This window comes from Ischnura elegans, chromosome X, assembly GCF_921293095.1.
Source record: "Ischnura elegans chromosome X, ioIscEleg1.1, whole genome shotgun sequence".
Classification (NCBI taxonomy): Eukaryota; Metazoa; Arthropoda; class Insecta; order Odonata; family Coenagrionidae; genus Ischnura; species Ischnura elegans.
Genome location: NC_060259.1, coordinates 86599701 through 86613980, shown reverse-complemented (window position 1 = coordinate 86613980; position 14280 = coordinate 86599701). Strand labels below are relative to the sequence as shown.

The 14280-nt window shown below is 38.8% G+C and overlaps 1 protein-coding gene across 7 annotated transcripts in view; it reads right to left on the bottom strand.

Moving 5' to 3' along the window:
* LOC124171764 (nuclear receptor subfamily 2 group C member 1-A-like) overlaps positions 1-14280 on the bottom strand; it is a 77362-nt gene that overhangs the window by 40616 nt on the left and 22466 nt on the right. For 4 of the 7 annotated variants that reach the window (XM_046551062.1, XM_046551060.1, XM_046551061.1 and 1 more), the window contains 3 exons: positions 13610-13857; positions 10747-10950; positions 1986-2201 (listed from right to left, as the gene is read on the bottom strand). In XM_046551062.1, coding sequence (XP_046407018.1) covers positions 1986-2201; positions 10747-10950; positions 13610-13823 — 634 coding nt within the window. In that variant the 5' untranslated portion in view covers positions 13824-13857. Of the gene's footprint in view, positions 1-1985; positions 2217-10746; positions 10951-13609; positions 13858-14280 lie in introns of all 7 variants that reach the window. The other 3 variants (XM_046551064.1, XM_046551066.1, XM_046551067.1) reach the window with 3 other exon arrangements.

The following is a 14280-nucleotide window of genomic DNA, read 5'->3' as shown; positions in this document are numbered from 1 at the left end:
ATTTTGGTTCCTGTAACTGCGACGATGTTTCAGCGATGATGATGCCCAGGCAACGCTCGCCCGGGCGACCACCATAGCGAAGCCGAAAAGCAAATGCTGGAAGATACAAAAATGGAGAAGGATTTACGTCACTGCTGCTATTATCGTTGATGAAGACAGGAACTCTTATTTATGCGATAGTTTGGCATTCCCACAGTAAAAAATGCCCCAAATATGATACGCTTAAATTTTTTTCGCGTAGGAATTGTGAGGTCTAGGTGCCGATATTCACTTTTTACATTGTTTCTTATAAGATATTATGCTTCGATTAACATCATTTCGTTTATCGTCACATTTTTCAGGAACGGTAAGTGACTTTAAACGAGGACTCACTGTACAGGCAAATAGCTAGTATACCAGCCAGTTAAATATATGACAGTGAATTTGGAAATAGTGTCTCATTTTTTTCACATTAAACATTATTTATTTGCATTTGATTGACTTTGTTTTGATTATTAAAATTCCCCATATTAGGGGTGCTCAACTTTACCCAGAACCCCGACTCCACTCAAGCATGGAGAGTTCCTTTTGCCATCACTCACTATGAGTATGCAACAATTTCGCCTCAACACCCATTTCAGCCCATTGAGCACACATTCTGCCACAGGGGGCATAACAATTTCTGAGACAAATTATCTTCTGCTCATGTTCTAGCGTGGAATCACTTAATCTTTGGGGATTGCAGCCACCATGTGGACCATATGCCATCATACTTGACCGCGGACTATAGTATGATGACAACCCATCCACCTATACCAAATCCATCCCACCAATGCCCAGCCACACATGTAGAAGACAATCCCACGGACACCTCCATTGAGGAAGAAAAAAGAATGAATTGAGGCAGAAAGGCATATTTTACAGTCCATCCCCCGAGAGTTGTCCAATAACAGGAAGAAGAGTCTCGTTCGGGGTAGGGGGTAAGGTCACCAGGTAAGACAGGGAGATGCCCATATCACATGTAAACAAAAGGCTTCAGTGATGAAAGGAGCCGGCAGGGACGACAAGCGTGAAGAATGCAAAGGAAGAATCCCTAGTTCTGGTGATTCAAAGAAAGGCTTTGTTTTGGTGGTTCAGGCTTGTTTCGGTGCTTAATATGCATATGACAACATTGTATGACTAGGCAAGGGTGTGGCGTGCATTTGGGGGACAGCATTTGGCTGAAAACAGTGCTGGAGCAGGGTTTTCTGCCTCTCTTTTTGCACTGTCATCGAACAACTCTTGCCGGTTGGACTGTACAGTGGGACTTCCTACAAAATAGCAACCATTTTCTTTTCTTATTTTTTGTACTTTTATCCTTCCAGACTGCCAAGAGGGTGCTGGAATGGTCATACAAGCATTGCCCTTTGTAGCCACAACTGATACCAGCAGTTTTAAAGAAAATAAAACATAAAAACATTAATAGCCGTTAGTCATATAAGAAGTCCCTCAGGTGTGCCAGAAAATACACATCTGCATCGATGCATTATAATTGTTCCTTATAGGAAATCATTCATTCATTAAATTCATACCAAAGATGCTCAAAGCAACGAAATAAGCAACACCATTCAATTTCTGGAAATATTATCCATCGCAAAACTCTTACAAACTGTAATTTATCACAAATAATAGATTAAAATGAGGGCAAATCTGATCCCCCACCATGGCTTTAGGGTACGAGTCAAATTCAGCCTGTTAAAACGACATAAATTAATGTTTTACTACACCTGAAATTATGTTACTTGCTCATTTTACCAACCACATCATTGAAAAGTCTCATGCCAACATCATTCTTTTTGCAGATGTAGTGGCAATCCAATATGCATATCACCTTCACTTTACAAGCCTCAACATAACAAAATTATGAAATTTCTACCGTTCAAGCGAATTCATTAAAGGAAGGAAGGTCTTTCAGCACATTGTCTTGTGCTACACTAAAAGTAATAAATTCATACACCCAGATTTACCCAAAGCAGCATGTCCAATAATTCCAAGATCTGCCAGACTGAACGATGAAGGCCACGCTGGAGAATGAGCTTCAACACCCAAGTCCTTACGGATGAAGATCTTGTTCCCTTGCGAGGGAGAATAAACGGCTGCTGGACTGCTCCCATGGTTGCTGCCACCCGTTGTCATCGAATAGTCTCGTTTTTCAGTGATTGGCTTCCGTTCATGCTGGACGGCTAGAACATGGGGAGCTTTGAATGTTTCTCGTGTCTGTTTCACATTCTGTCTCAGAGCACTAGGTACTAGAGTTCACTACAGTTAAAGTAATATTAAATAAGAAATAAAAACCTCAAATCATATTGCACACATGTGAAATAAAAGAAAATGAAAGGAAAGAGCCATCCTTAGGTACCACTACATGCATTCTGGTGTCATCAACTTTTTTAATTGAAAAGTAAGACAAACACCAACAAGAAAATTTATGAGATTCATTGACAATACGAGGCATTACGATGCATATAATTGATGTACCAGAATACAAATGGAAAAATAAGGCTAGCTCACCAAGAAATTAATAGGAACAAATAACGCACTTAAAACTTAGAAAAGTAGAAAGAAATAAAAACCTGATGCAAATGCACTTATGCCTGGCATACCCACATTTCACATTTGATCCATCTAATTTGTATATATCAACAAAAGGCTAGAAAAATTTGGCGGAATCCACATTTACTAAGCTATTCCAACATCGGATGATATTTCTTACCTGCAGCCCCACCAAGTAATCGCCACACAAAAGTGAATTCCTAGATTCTTGCTCCTGGTTCCTACCCTTAAGCTCAAATTGCCCTAAGTGCAGTACTCAACAAGCAACTGTATCTTTCCATCTAGGCACACCTAATGACAAGAATATCATTTTACCAGCCACTCCGTACCAAAAATGCATTCCAGATCAGAAATTTGAGTCTGAGATGGCATTTTCATGTAAACAATTGGGAACCAGAAGTTAACTGTTAGAGACTGTATTGAATATAATAAAAGTTTATCCTAGTGACCACAAATTCAAGAAGAGGAACTTCGGTTCTACACCTATTACATTCATCAAAATTACTTATAACAACTGCCTCGAACCATATGTTTGGCATTAAATGTTTCCATCTGAGGCAAGGGGCATAAGTCAGCCTATAAATATAATTTCCTATAAAACCCAAAAAGGTTAATGCTGTTCCAAATGACTGTGAGGACAATATTTTTCTGAAATATTGGCTGTCAGTTTAACTACAATACTAAATGACTAAAAATATATATCCTCCTAAATCACCATACCTATGCACTATAAGCATTTCATCAACATACATGGAGGTAGCTTTTAATTCATTTTAAAATCTCATGATTTTCAATTCTTTATGGAAACATTTTTGCAATATAAATTCAAAATTGCAGAGATATTCCTGTTCCCTTGAATCACATGTTCATATTTCAACACACATTAAAACACATTTATTTGCTGACAAGGTTTTTATCTATCTCAAAATTAGTGAACACTCTAATATCCTATCATTGGATATAAACAGCATTCATGCACTCACTACCGTTTCTCGGGTAGTTTGTCCAACTATCTATGTGCATATAACATATATGTTGTGGGTGGTGCTAACTTAAAGGCAATAGTCAAACATATGGGAGTCACTCTAGCTTCAAACCTATCATGGGGGACACACTCAGTGAAAGTTTGTTTAGTATATAAGAAAATACAGTGGAACCTTGATCAATCGTTCCCACATCGATCATTTTCCCCCTTTATCATTTGCCGATCCTGGTCCCAAATAAGGAAGCACATAGACAATGTTATATTTTCCCACAGCAAACGTTCCCCGAAGTATTGTTTTCCTGCATTGATCATTTGAAGATCATGGTCCCGATGTATTATTTTCCTGCATCCATCGTTTGACAAAACTCCCATCAGCTCTCACCTCCCCCTCCCTCTCTGAATCTTTCCACCTCTCGGACACTAAACAAAAGGCCGTCAATTGCTTTTCGCTGAGACTCAAGGAAACACGTACTGCTCTGGGCAAAACGGGACAGCAAACTAACCCAAGTCCGACAAATAAGTAAGAGAGCTTCATTTTGAGTCCCCCAGTTCCTTTCGTCATAATTGTTTATGTTGACGGAGCAGAAAGGTCCACTTGCAGAGAGTGCATCTTGGAGGAGCGGCAACAGAGAGCCAAGGGGCCAAGCTTGCCAGCTGAACCAGGACCATATGGCTAAACACCCCAAAAATTATGGGGCAGGAGTGTTGTTTACCCCAAGAACCGTATTTAATAAAATATCAACGACGAAAGAAAAGGGAAGACGCATAAGAGTGCAGCTGTTGAGATTGACGTTACTTGTCATCACAGACAAACGGCCTCAAGTTAAAATATAGTTAAATGGCTAATTTTATAATAATACACTACCTTTTCAAAAATTATGATACATCTACTCATAATAAATAACAAAAAGTAACTGAAAAATTAGTACAGAATATCTATATCATGTTACATAATTGTTATTTTGACACGTCTAAATGACGAGAATTCTCGTCATCCGTCCGGAAGGCTTGGGAAGACAATAACAAGAATTCTCGCCATCTGTACGCAACACAAAGAGACAAACTGATAGATATAGTAATTGGTTTTTCCCCTAAACAATATGGGCCATCATCAGCGCCGGCTTAAGGGCCCAGCAACCCAGGCAACTGTCAACTGCCTCAGGTGACGTAGGTAGGGGAGGGGGGGGGGGGCGACCAAATACCCAAACAGCAAGGGAGGTTCCGCGGACCACCCATTGAATTGGGGGGTATTTCATACCAAATGTAACATAGCCAAAAGGTAGGGGGGGGCGACACAACAGCAGTTTGCCTGGGTTATTTTGCCTTGAGCCGGTCATGGCCGTCGTGAATGCAAGGTGGTACTCAGTAAACACATCATTTTGTCTTCTTTTTAGTTCATGGCTTGCGCCCACACCTATTAAGTCAGATAGCATGTAGATGCTGGGTAGAATGCAGATGTTGATGCTGGGTAGAATGTAGATGAGTGTCTACGCAACACTGAATCATTGACCTGCTAGTGAGTGCGGTGTCTTCCTTGATTATTGCACCATCAAAGAGTTTGTATGCACAATAACTTCACATGGCAAGAAGACTTGAAGCTTCACACTGTCTGGCATCATACTGCACTGTCAACCATAGCTTGCTGAAGGCACCTGGATGTCAGGCACTACACCAAGGTAGTCGCATATGTTCACCATAAATTTGAGCAAGTATTTCCAATTTTTGTAGACAGATCAAAGGAGCAAATCAAACAAAGGTAAGAGAAATTTGGCAATACAGATACCGGTATCACAAAGTTCATGGCATAGAAGGGGTGGAATGAACTGAATGGCTCTGCCAACAGCACAATAGTTTACCACGAACTGGAATTAGAGTTGGAGTCTCTCCTACTCAAAAACAGTTGCTGTTGCTTGCCAGCAGACTTCTAATGATTCTACAAGATAAAAGCTATGATAGCTGCCCCTAAATATACTTTCCAAAGTCACTTGATTAAGTGTGTGGGAAAGATGCTCATGCTAAAAACAGCCCACTACATTGATATTTTCTCTCCACCACGATTAACAAACATGGCATTCATCAGTTCAATATCACATCACAATTTACAGAAGTTCTGCTCCAAGACATTGTTGAACTTATTAATGAACTGACTTCAGTTGGAATTCATTAAGATTACTAGCATTTATCTAATACTGCATTTGAAATTCATATTTTCTCCAGAATAGGAAATACTATGAGCAAGCATCTATGGGCTCACCATTATTGCCTGTGATAGCAAATCTCTAGATAGGGCAATTTAAGAAGACACTCCACAAAAAGCCATCCCCACGTCTTGGATATGTAGACAACACATTTGTCATTTGGCCTCACGGCAAAGAGGAACTCCAGAAATTTCTAGAACACTTGCACTCTCAGCACAAAGCAATCAGTTAACCATGTAAATATAGACAGATAACCAACCATCATTAATAGACATTGAGGGAAGAAAAGCGATGGAAGCCTAGGATATTCAGTGTATCCGAAGCCTACACACACCAATCAATATCTCCAACCTTCCACACACCACCACAACAAGCAGAAGGCATGACTAATCAAGACTCAATTCCACCAGGCTCACAACATTTCAGATACAGAGTTGCTAGAAGAAGAGTGAAAAACCCTGATGGTGAAACTCAGAAAAAATGGTAGCAAGGTAAGGCCCTAACAAGACTTCCACATTGAAAGAGCCTTATAGATGCACCAAAGACACTGAAGAAAGTGAGGACAAGAAAGTGTGTGCTATCATACTATACACCATAATGTATATTTATTTTTATTTTGCCTCAGCTTGAAGCCCACTTAGCTGTGCGTACAACTCCATACAAAATCACTTGTTTCATGCAGTATTCATTTCACCAATCATTGGAGTAACAAGTGAAAGGATTGAAGAAACATGGAATCACCGTCAGGTTTGACTGTATCACAAACATGGGTGTCCATCTCCCCTCCCAGCAAAAGACCACCTCCACCATGACCAATACAAAGAATTTCTATTTTCCACTTCCATGTAACAAATTCAATGGTTCCTAGTTACGATACGTGTATATTTTTTTCCCATGATACATTGTATCAAAACTAGACATCATAACATCATTTACATAGGAGTGAAAAATTGTAAATCATCCCGTTGAACATGACGGAACAGTTCCAACATTTTGCCCTTGATGCCTTAACCCTCTCAGTGCTATCCTTCTTCCTGGGGTACTGGCAAGAAATGCAGAAGGTATTTTCAAAAAATGTAGCGTCTAGGAAAAAAAATTCAAAGCTATTTTATTACATATCCATCAGCTGCTTTCTTTTAAATTATTGAGGTTAAACTGGTTAATATTGACTAAATATTTTTACGCTTTATGAAATATAATACATATATCAATGTAACAAGTTATAGCAAATTAAATAATGTACCACGTAAGAGCTAATATATTGGCCCACCGCACTTTTCGCCCGAGCGGCGAAAGCCAAAATATCGGCCCGCCACACTAAAAGGGTTAAGTTACTCAACATAAAGGAGTTATCAAGAGCCATGTTCCTGTGGCAATTCTTACACCGGTAAGACTTGCAGCTCCCTGAAGATACATCAGCAAGAATACTGATGAGTGGCAAAAAAAATAAGAAATGTTAATCATTGGCCCTATCCCGTAAGGGTGGAGCCGAAGACATGATAACTTTGATGAAGCCAAGGCAATAGTGAGAGAGGACAGGACATTACCCTATGCTCATCGAAGAAGTCATAGAGATGACAAAAGACAACAGCGACCAAGATTACCACCTGAAATGGACTTGTATTGACCAATAAGAAAGCTGCTCCAAGAATTGGCATGAGAGATGCCTTTTACAGTAGACTCTCGTTATTATGAATTTCATGGGACTGAAAAACCGGAATTTCATTGTAACAAAATTCGTAGGAACGTTTCTTTTGAGTATGAAATTGATGAAAGATGGATCTGATATGACAATAGCTCCTTATCAATTATATGAAAATAAGCATTTATTGCTTCCTCTAGAATTTTTTGCAACTACGGAGGTATATTTCTTACAAAATAATATCTTAAAATATTCTTGTTTCGTTTTAAAGTCATCTGCTTGAAAAGTGATCCAAGGGAAAACAATTTTCGACTGCCTAGCTATTGCCCTACAAATTCACTTCAGTTTCTTGTTGTCTTCCATTTTCATGACCTTTCCGCATCAACAACATTCATGTGTGAAACACAAACTCCTTGGCTGCCGCATGATGCGAGAGATGACATCTTTCCGAATACAGGAAGCTCTCGACATACAAACTAGATGCGATCCATGACCTTATTCGTAAGTTGATAAACCTATGCAAGGCATTGATAAGTGTGGTTATCCTGCATAATGCAACACTGCATTACAATGTTGCATTAACTCACAATTGCGACGACCTGATCTAACGCTTGCGATGTGGCAGGAGCTTAAAAAACTTCGATATCCACGGGAAGGAAGAAGGGGCAAACCCCTGAACAGTTCCTGACCTCACAATAGATTAATTGATACTTTGTTCAGACTGTGCCCAAGGTGCTAGTTCCTCTGCACCACACTGCGTCGCAAAAGCCAACTCCAAAGATGCCAAATTTGAAATTTCAGGCATGCTTGAATTCATCCAATGTTCATTCCTCTGAAAGTATGGAAGAAGTGGACTTACTGCATGGCCAATTATTGAGCAGTAATTATTGGCTCACCTGAATTCTGTTTCTCAACCATTGAACTTCGTAATAAAGTTCTGTAACCACCGGGACCAGGACTGAGGTTTGCTATTTCGTAATAACAAAACTTTCGCAATAACATCTCTTTTACAATGGATGCAATTAGCCTTTTCATCGCAACCAAGGATTTGCTTCGTAAAATCAAGATCTTCATAATAAGGTTGCTTGCGTTAAAGAGTCTACTGTATAATGAAACCAAAATAGTGACCTGGCTAGTGATGGGCACTGTACGAGTGAGTCAGTTCAAATGTCCGACTCAGCAGATAGAGCTGTGAGGTGAGAGAGTCTTATTTGGTGAGTCGCGACTCCCTCCCCTCCACAGACCGCACACTGTGCTTGTTGGAGTCATGAGCGGTAGAAGTCGGCTCCATGCGCAAACAACTCCCTTCCCGCACAATGTGCGCTGGAATTGTGCAAGGCGAAGTCAAGACTCCCAGCGCTCATGACTCCCTCAGCGCACAATGTGCGGGTTGGAGTAGTGTGTGGGTTGGAAGCGTGTGTGGTGGGAGTCGGACTCCATGGGCACACAACTCCTTTCGCGCACACTGTGCATGTTGGAGTCGTGAGCGGTAAAAGTCGGACTCTGTGCGCACACCACTCCTTCCACAAACATTTTCCGAGTGAGTCTCATCACACGTTTGGCAGGTCAAAAGGGAGCACATGGCGCTTTTCGCGGGTAGCCCACTGCTCATCTTTTTACGCTGCTTGAAATATTCTCCCAATTCATTTTCCGGGTATCACTCTGGAGAATCTCACGTGACCCTTATCGTAATTCTCTCTCCTGCATGTTCTTCTCCTGGAACTTAATGCATCGTGAAAGAAAAATGGTGGAAGATGCTCATGTAAAAGTTTTCGGCAACCGCAAATTTAGGAAAATAATACGAGACATGAAAATTTGTTCTAACAAAAACAACTAAGATTAATCAATGTTATAAATTATGAATTGTTCACATGATCATGTAGTTTCGGAGAGAATGTTTTGTTAGAACAGAATTTTTAAAATTTCCATCATCTCTAAGCACAGGAGACGGAATAAAATTTCCGTATTTCATTAAAGATATAATGTATCGGCAGAAATGGTTCCTCAGTTACATCACCTGTTAAACATTGTGCCTATGCAATACATGATTGATTTGCAATCAAATTTTCAAATTATGATCTAGGAAATGTTGCCTTTTAAAAGTTCGTTCAGAAATCTCCCCCTCACCACCTTCCCCTCTTCCCCTTTCTTCCACTCCCCTCTTCTCCCTCCCCTCAACTCAGAAGCGCTTTGCTGAGTTGCACTGTGCAAGTGGCTCTCAGGAGTGTGCTATGAGCAGTGAGGCAGCTCCACAAAAAGAGTCATTTATGCTATCACTAAACCTGGCACATCTTTCTTTGTCCTGAAGACGCAGGCAGTAATGCTAGCAAAACTGCTGCCACCCGAAAATCAATGACACAGAAGGTAACTTGGAAATATGAAGTTAGCATTCTAACCCCGTGAATTTCTTCACCATTAGAAGATATGTAAAAAAAATATCAAAATTTACATTACAAAATATAACTGATAACTTCAGGCTTGAATTTGTGAAACGTCTCCATATTGGAAATAAAGGAGTTGAACCTGACAAGTTTTACTCCTTTATTTACATTACAAATTCTACCTTATAATATAAATTGAAATTGCATATCTTCTGTAGGTCCTATTCTTAAAGTAGATCCATACCCTCCCACACAAATCCAATGCATTGCCCACCATCTTGCCTTGCCCTCTCGCCAACTCAAATGCTTCATAATCAACCATCATTCAACGTTTGTCGTAGATAATGACTTGAACCACCAAAGCCATCGCTGCAGAGCAGTACATTAGTGCTATAGCGAGGTAAAATATATCAGTCTTTGCCAAAGTCCAGAATTTAATAATGCATATATCTACTAGTTCCTCACACATGGTGGTCGCACAAATTATAATACAGCCAACAAGAGTATTGCACTCTTCATTCTAAACCTGGCGCTCATCGCGACAATGCGATATTCTCCTTCCCAGAGGTCACTGTCAAGAGTAAGTTGGAGAACTAGTTTTTAGAAACGGCATTTTTACTGACCCATATTAATTAATCAAAGAATGAAACTTCCCTGGAGCTATAAACTCAAAGCAATGGTTAAAAACAAATGGGTTCTCACAAAAACAGCACAGAATAATCCTAAACTTAAAAATGAAATTAGCTCAATTAAAAAAGAGACACACAAAGATATCTCAAAATCAATACTATTACATGAAGTTAAAAGATACTAATGTCGGAAGGGCACCTCCTAAATGTGGGGAGATAATATTAAACCTCATGATCAAACTCAACCATAATACTCAATGTTGAAACAAGACTTTTGAACCATTTCCTTAATTTGATGTAATTAAAACAGATTAGAAATAAAATTATGAATATAAATCACCCAATGAACTTTGGAGATCCTTACAATCACTTCGCATGCCCATGGCAAGGCACTTCTTGAGGCGACAGTATTGACAACGGTTGCGATGGTGTTTTGTCACTTCACAGTTTTTGCTGCCACGGCACTGATATCCTAATTTTTTTCTAATGGACCGTTTGAAGAAACCTTTGCACCCTTCACAACTGACTGCCCCATAATGCCTCCCTGGAACAAAAAAAACAAATATTAGAGCCCAAAGAAAATATATTACTGTGCACTTCTCTGCATTATTCTCAAATCACACACATCAGAAGTCAGTTGGATGCTAAGTTATAGCAAAGAATGCAGTGGCAATGCTTTTTACACAATTCAAAAGTGATATGAACCTCTAATTTATAGTCCAAGTGAATATGTCTGGTGATCATAAGTAACGCCAGCAGATGATGAATGATTTTTTGGGATCATTTGAAGGTGCTAAAGGATGAAAATGTAAGGGTAAACGCACAGGATGGAAGTGATGCTATGATATTGACAGCAGCCAAGAAGTCATGAGTTGAAGCATTCAAAATGTGGTGATATGAAAGAATGATGAAGATAAAATGGATCGAACAAGTAAGTGATGATGAGTGGGCAAAAAGAGAAGTCTTTTAAAAACCCTAAGGATAAGATAGGACAACTTAGTTGTCAACAACATAAGACAAGATGACCAGATGAAAACAATCATCAAGTGATGAGTGGAAAGTAAGAAGAGAAGGGGACACCCCTGATTAACTTATACAGCACAGGTTATTAAGGATGTAAAAAAGAAGAAATACATCACTATGAAAAGGATAGCAGATAAGAGAGCAGAATGGAGAGCTGACATTAGGATTACTGACTTATGGAGATTAGGATTGCTGACTTGATGATGATGATGATAATGAAAGGCATACGTAAGAGCTGCAGTAAGCGAGCATCTTGTGAGAAGTTAAACTCATTTGTCTTCCATGGACCAATTCTCTGGTTCTGGGGATAAGGACACGGAGATATTTTTAAATTGTATTATTTATTTATGTTTAAAATGAGTCACATTACTAGGAAGCTGGGATGCTGTGGAGAAACTACATGCTGCACAATTGTGTTTTAGGGCCTGAGAGGAATCATTAATAAACTCGAAAATGGAACGCATAGAACTATGAACATATGAGGGACATGTAGGTTTTTTAATTAATTGATTAGAGTCCAATAAGAGTCTGCACTACAATAGTGAGCCGTTGTCAACATTAACGACCCTCCTACATCCGACACCATAATTTCAAGAAACTTTTGGAAGTTTAGCTTTCATAAATACTAGTGCTTGTTGGCCCTCCACGAGTTACCTTTAAAAATGGATTTGCAGCTAATAACTTTTTTGCTTTTTTATGAAACTTTAACTTTTCCATTATTGTTGGATGCAGGAAATTTATCGACATATCAAGGGCCTTCTTTGTCATGATAACTTAGAGGTAAATACATTTTTAATTTATATAAACCATTAATTTGGCTTGTATATTAGCTACAAATATCACATATATTTGGATAATAATTAAGGTGATAATTTACAGCAGAATAATTCTATTTTGTCCCAAAAGCTAAAAGTGGATATCTCTGAGAAAGTGTGAAATTGCAAAGGGCCATAACTCTAACGTAAGTTTCGGAAGTGAATCACAAAATAAACACCATTCATTATTTACGTCAGAGCTCTTTCATGGAAATGGTTTGTTAACATTTTTCACCAAGCTTGGAATTTATAAAATAGTTAACTATGGTTTTTCCTTACATCAAGTTCATAGAGACCTTAAAACAGAATAACCCACATCTGTGGGTTCATTTTTCCACAAATAAGGTTAAATGTAGCAACTTCTCAAGAAAATACTGATGAGAAATTTTAAAAAAATGATAATTTTTTTGGCAAAATTAGGGGTATTTTTAAGGGCTATAGGGATATATTTTTTAAAAATCTCTCTCAGCAAACTTTCCAATCACTTTCCATGGTCACCATTTGAAAAAATTTATTGTGTCTATGTTTGTAGGATTTATGGCCCATTTAAAAATGGGCCATAATTCCTACAAACACAGATATGATGTTATTAATGCAGAAATAAATATTACACAGGTCAATACTGTGCACACATATGACTGAATTTTATATTACCCATCTAAGCACTGACCAAATCAATGAAGATAAAATAAATTAAAATGCATCAATTAGAGACTATGGGGTTATCCACAAAGGGCCTTAATTCCACAGCTCTTTCCCCAATCTCCCTAGCCAACTTCCCTTTATCTCCTTGTTATCACCGAGGCCTTCAAAAAACTTCATTTTGCATACAATTAGTTGTAGTGCAGCAGAAAATAAATTGCATGCCTGAAACTGTTGCTGTAGGCCTGAGTTTCCCTCCACTCCACCCATCTTGGAAACTCTGACAGGAGATTTCATTCGAATCATATTTTACAGTAACATGTATCACCAACTCCAAATGTCCTTATCTTCAATGAAAAATGGTGTGAGTTGCCATGAATGAAGCGATACAACATCATCAAAGAGAGGGTAAGTCGCCTTAGTCCAATCTCAGACAATCCATGTCTTTGCTGCATGCCATCCATGGCAGGCTGTCAACAATCACTGGCCATGTTTCAGTCCTTTATTGTAAATGTGGATTGTCAAGACTAAAGCACAAATATGAATACCATTTTTGAACTGCCTTGTAAGTTATGCCACTCCATTCATTTCACATTGATGCACATAACCTCACCAAACAGGAAAAAGCATTTGTACACCATTTAATGGATCATTTATTGAGCACATTTCTGAATGTATTGAAATGACTTCTAACCAAAGCTGGGAATATCTAAATTTTCTTACCTGATGCTCTGTCCCCACAAACTACACACAACTCCACAGCCATACAGATAGACCGTACTTTATCCGGCACATTGATACAAGTTTTCACATCCATTTCATTGTTAGGAAGAGCACTTGAGCCATGTTGCATAGGGCTTTCATCACCACTCTCCATCTTGAGGGGATGTGCCAAGTCCCTACTTTCAAAGTCCATGAAATCTTCCATGCCATCCATCACGTATGAGGCACAACCCTTTCCAACGTCCTCTCTGAAAGGATAATCACCAGAATATAAGCCAAACAAATACCTTAGTGCTGCGAATGAAGAATAAATTACAACTATGCATGAATTGCTTCAATTAATTGACCACATGGAGGTAAATAAAAGTTTCCTCACATTTAATTCCGAGGCATTGATTTGAATTTTTTACGACTTGGGCATTTTTAGGGCAAAATTTGGTGTTCTCATTTACGTCAAAAAATAATAAATCACCCTAATCCAAGAAAATTCTAAGGAGTGAATTCCTGTTGCTTGAGTGCCAATTCAAGTGAAATTCAGGATACTTGAAATTGATAGTTTTAGTAAGCAAAAATACAAACATGCCAAAAAATAGCGAAACAAAGATAAAGATTACATACTAACAATATTGGACACACTGGTATTAGAGTGGGAAAGACAGGATGGTAAACAT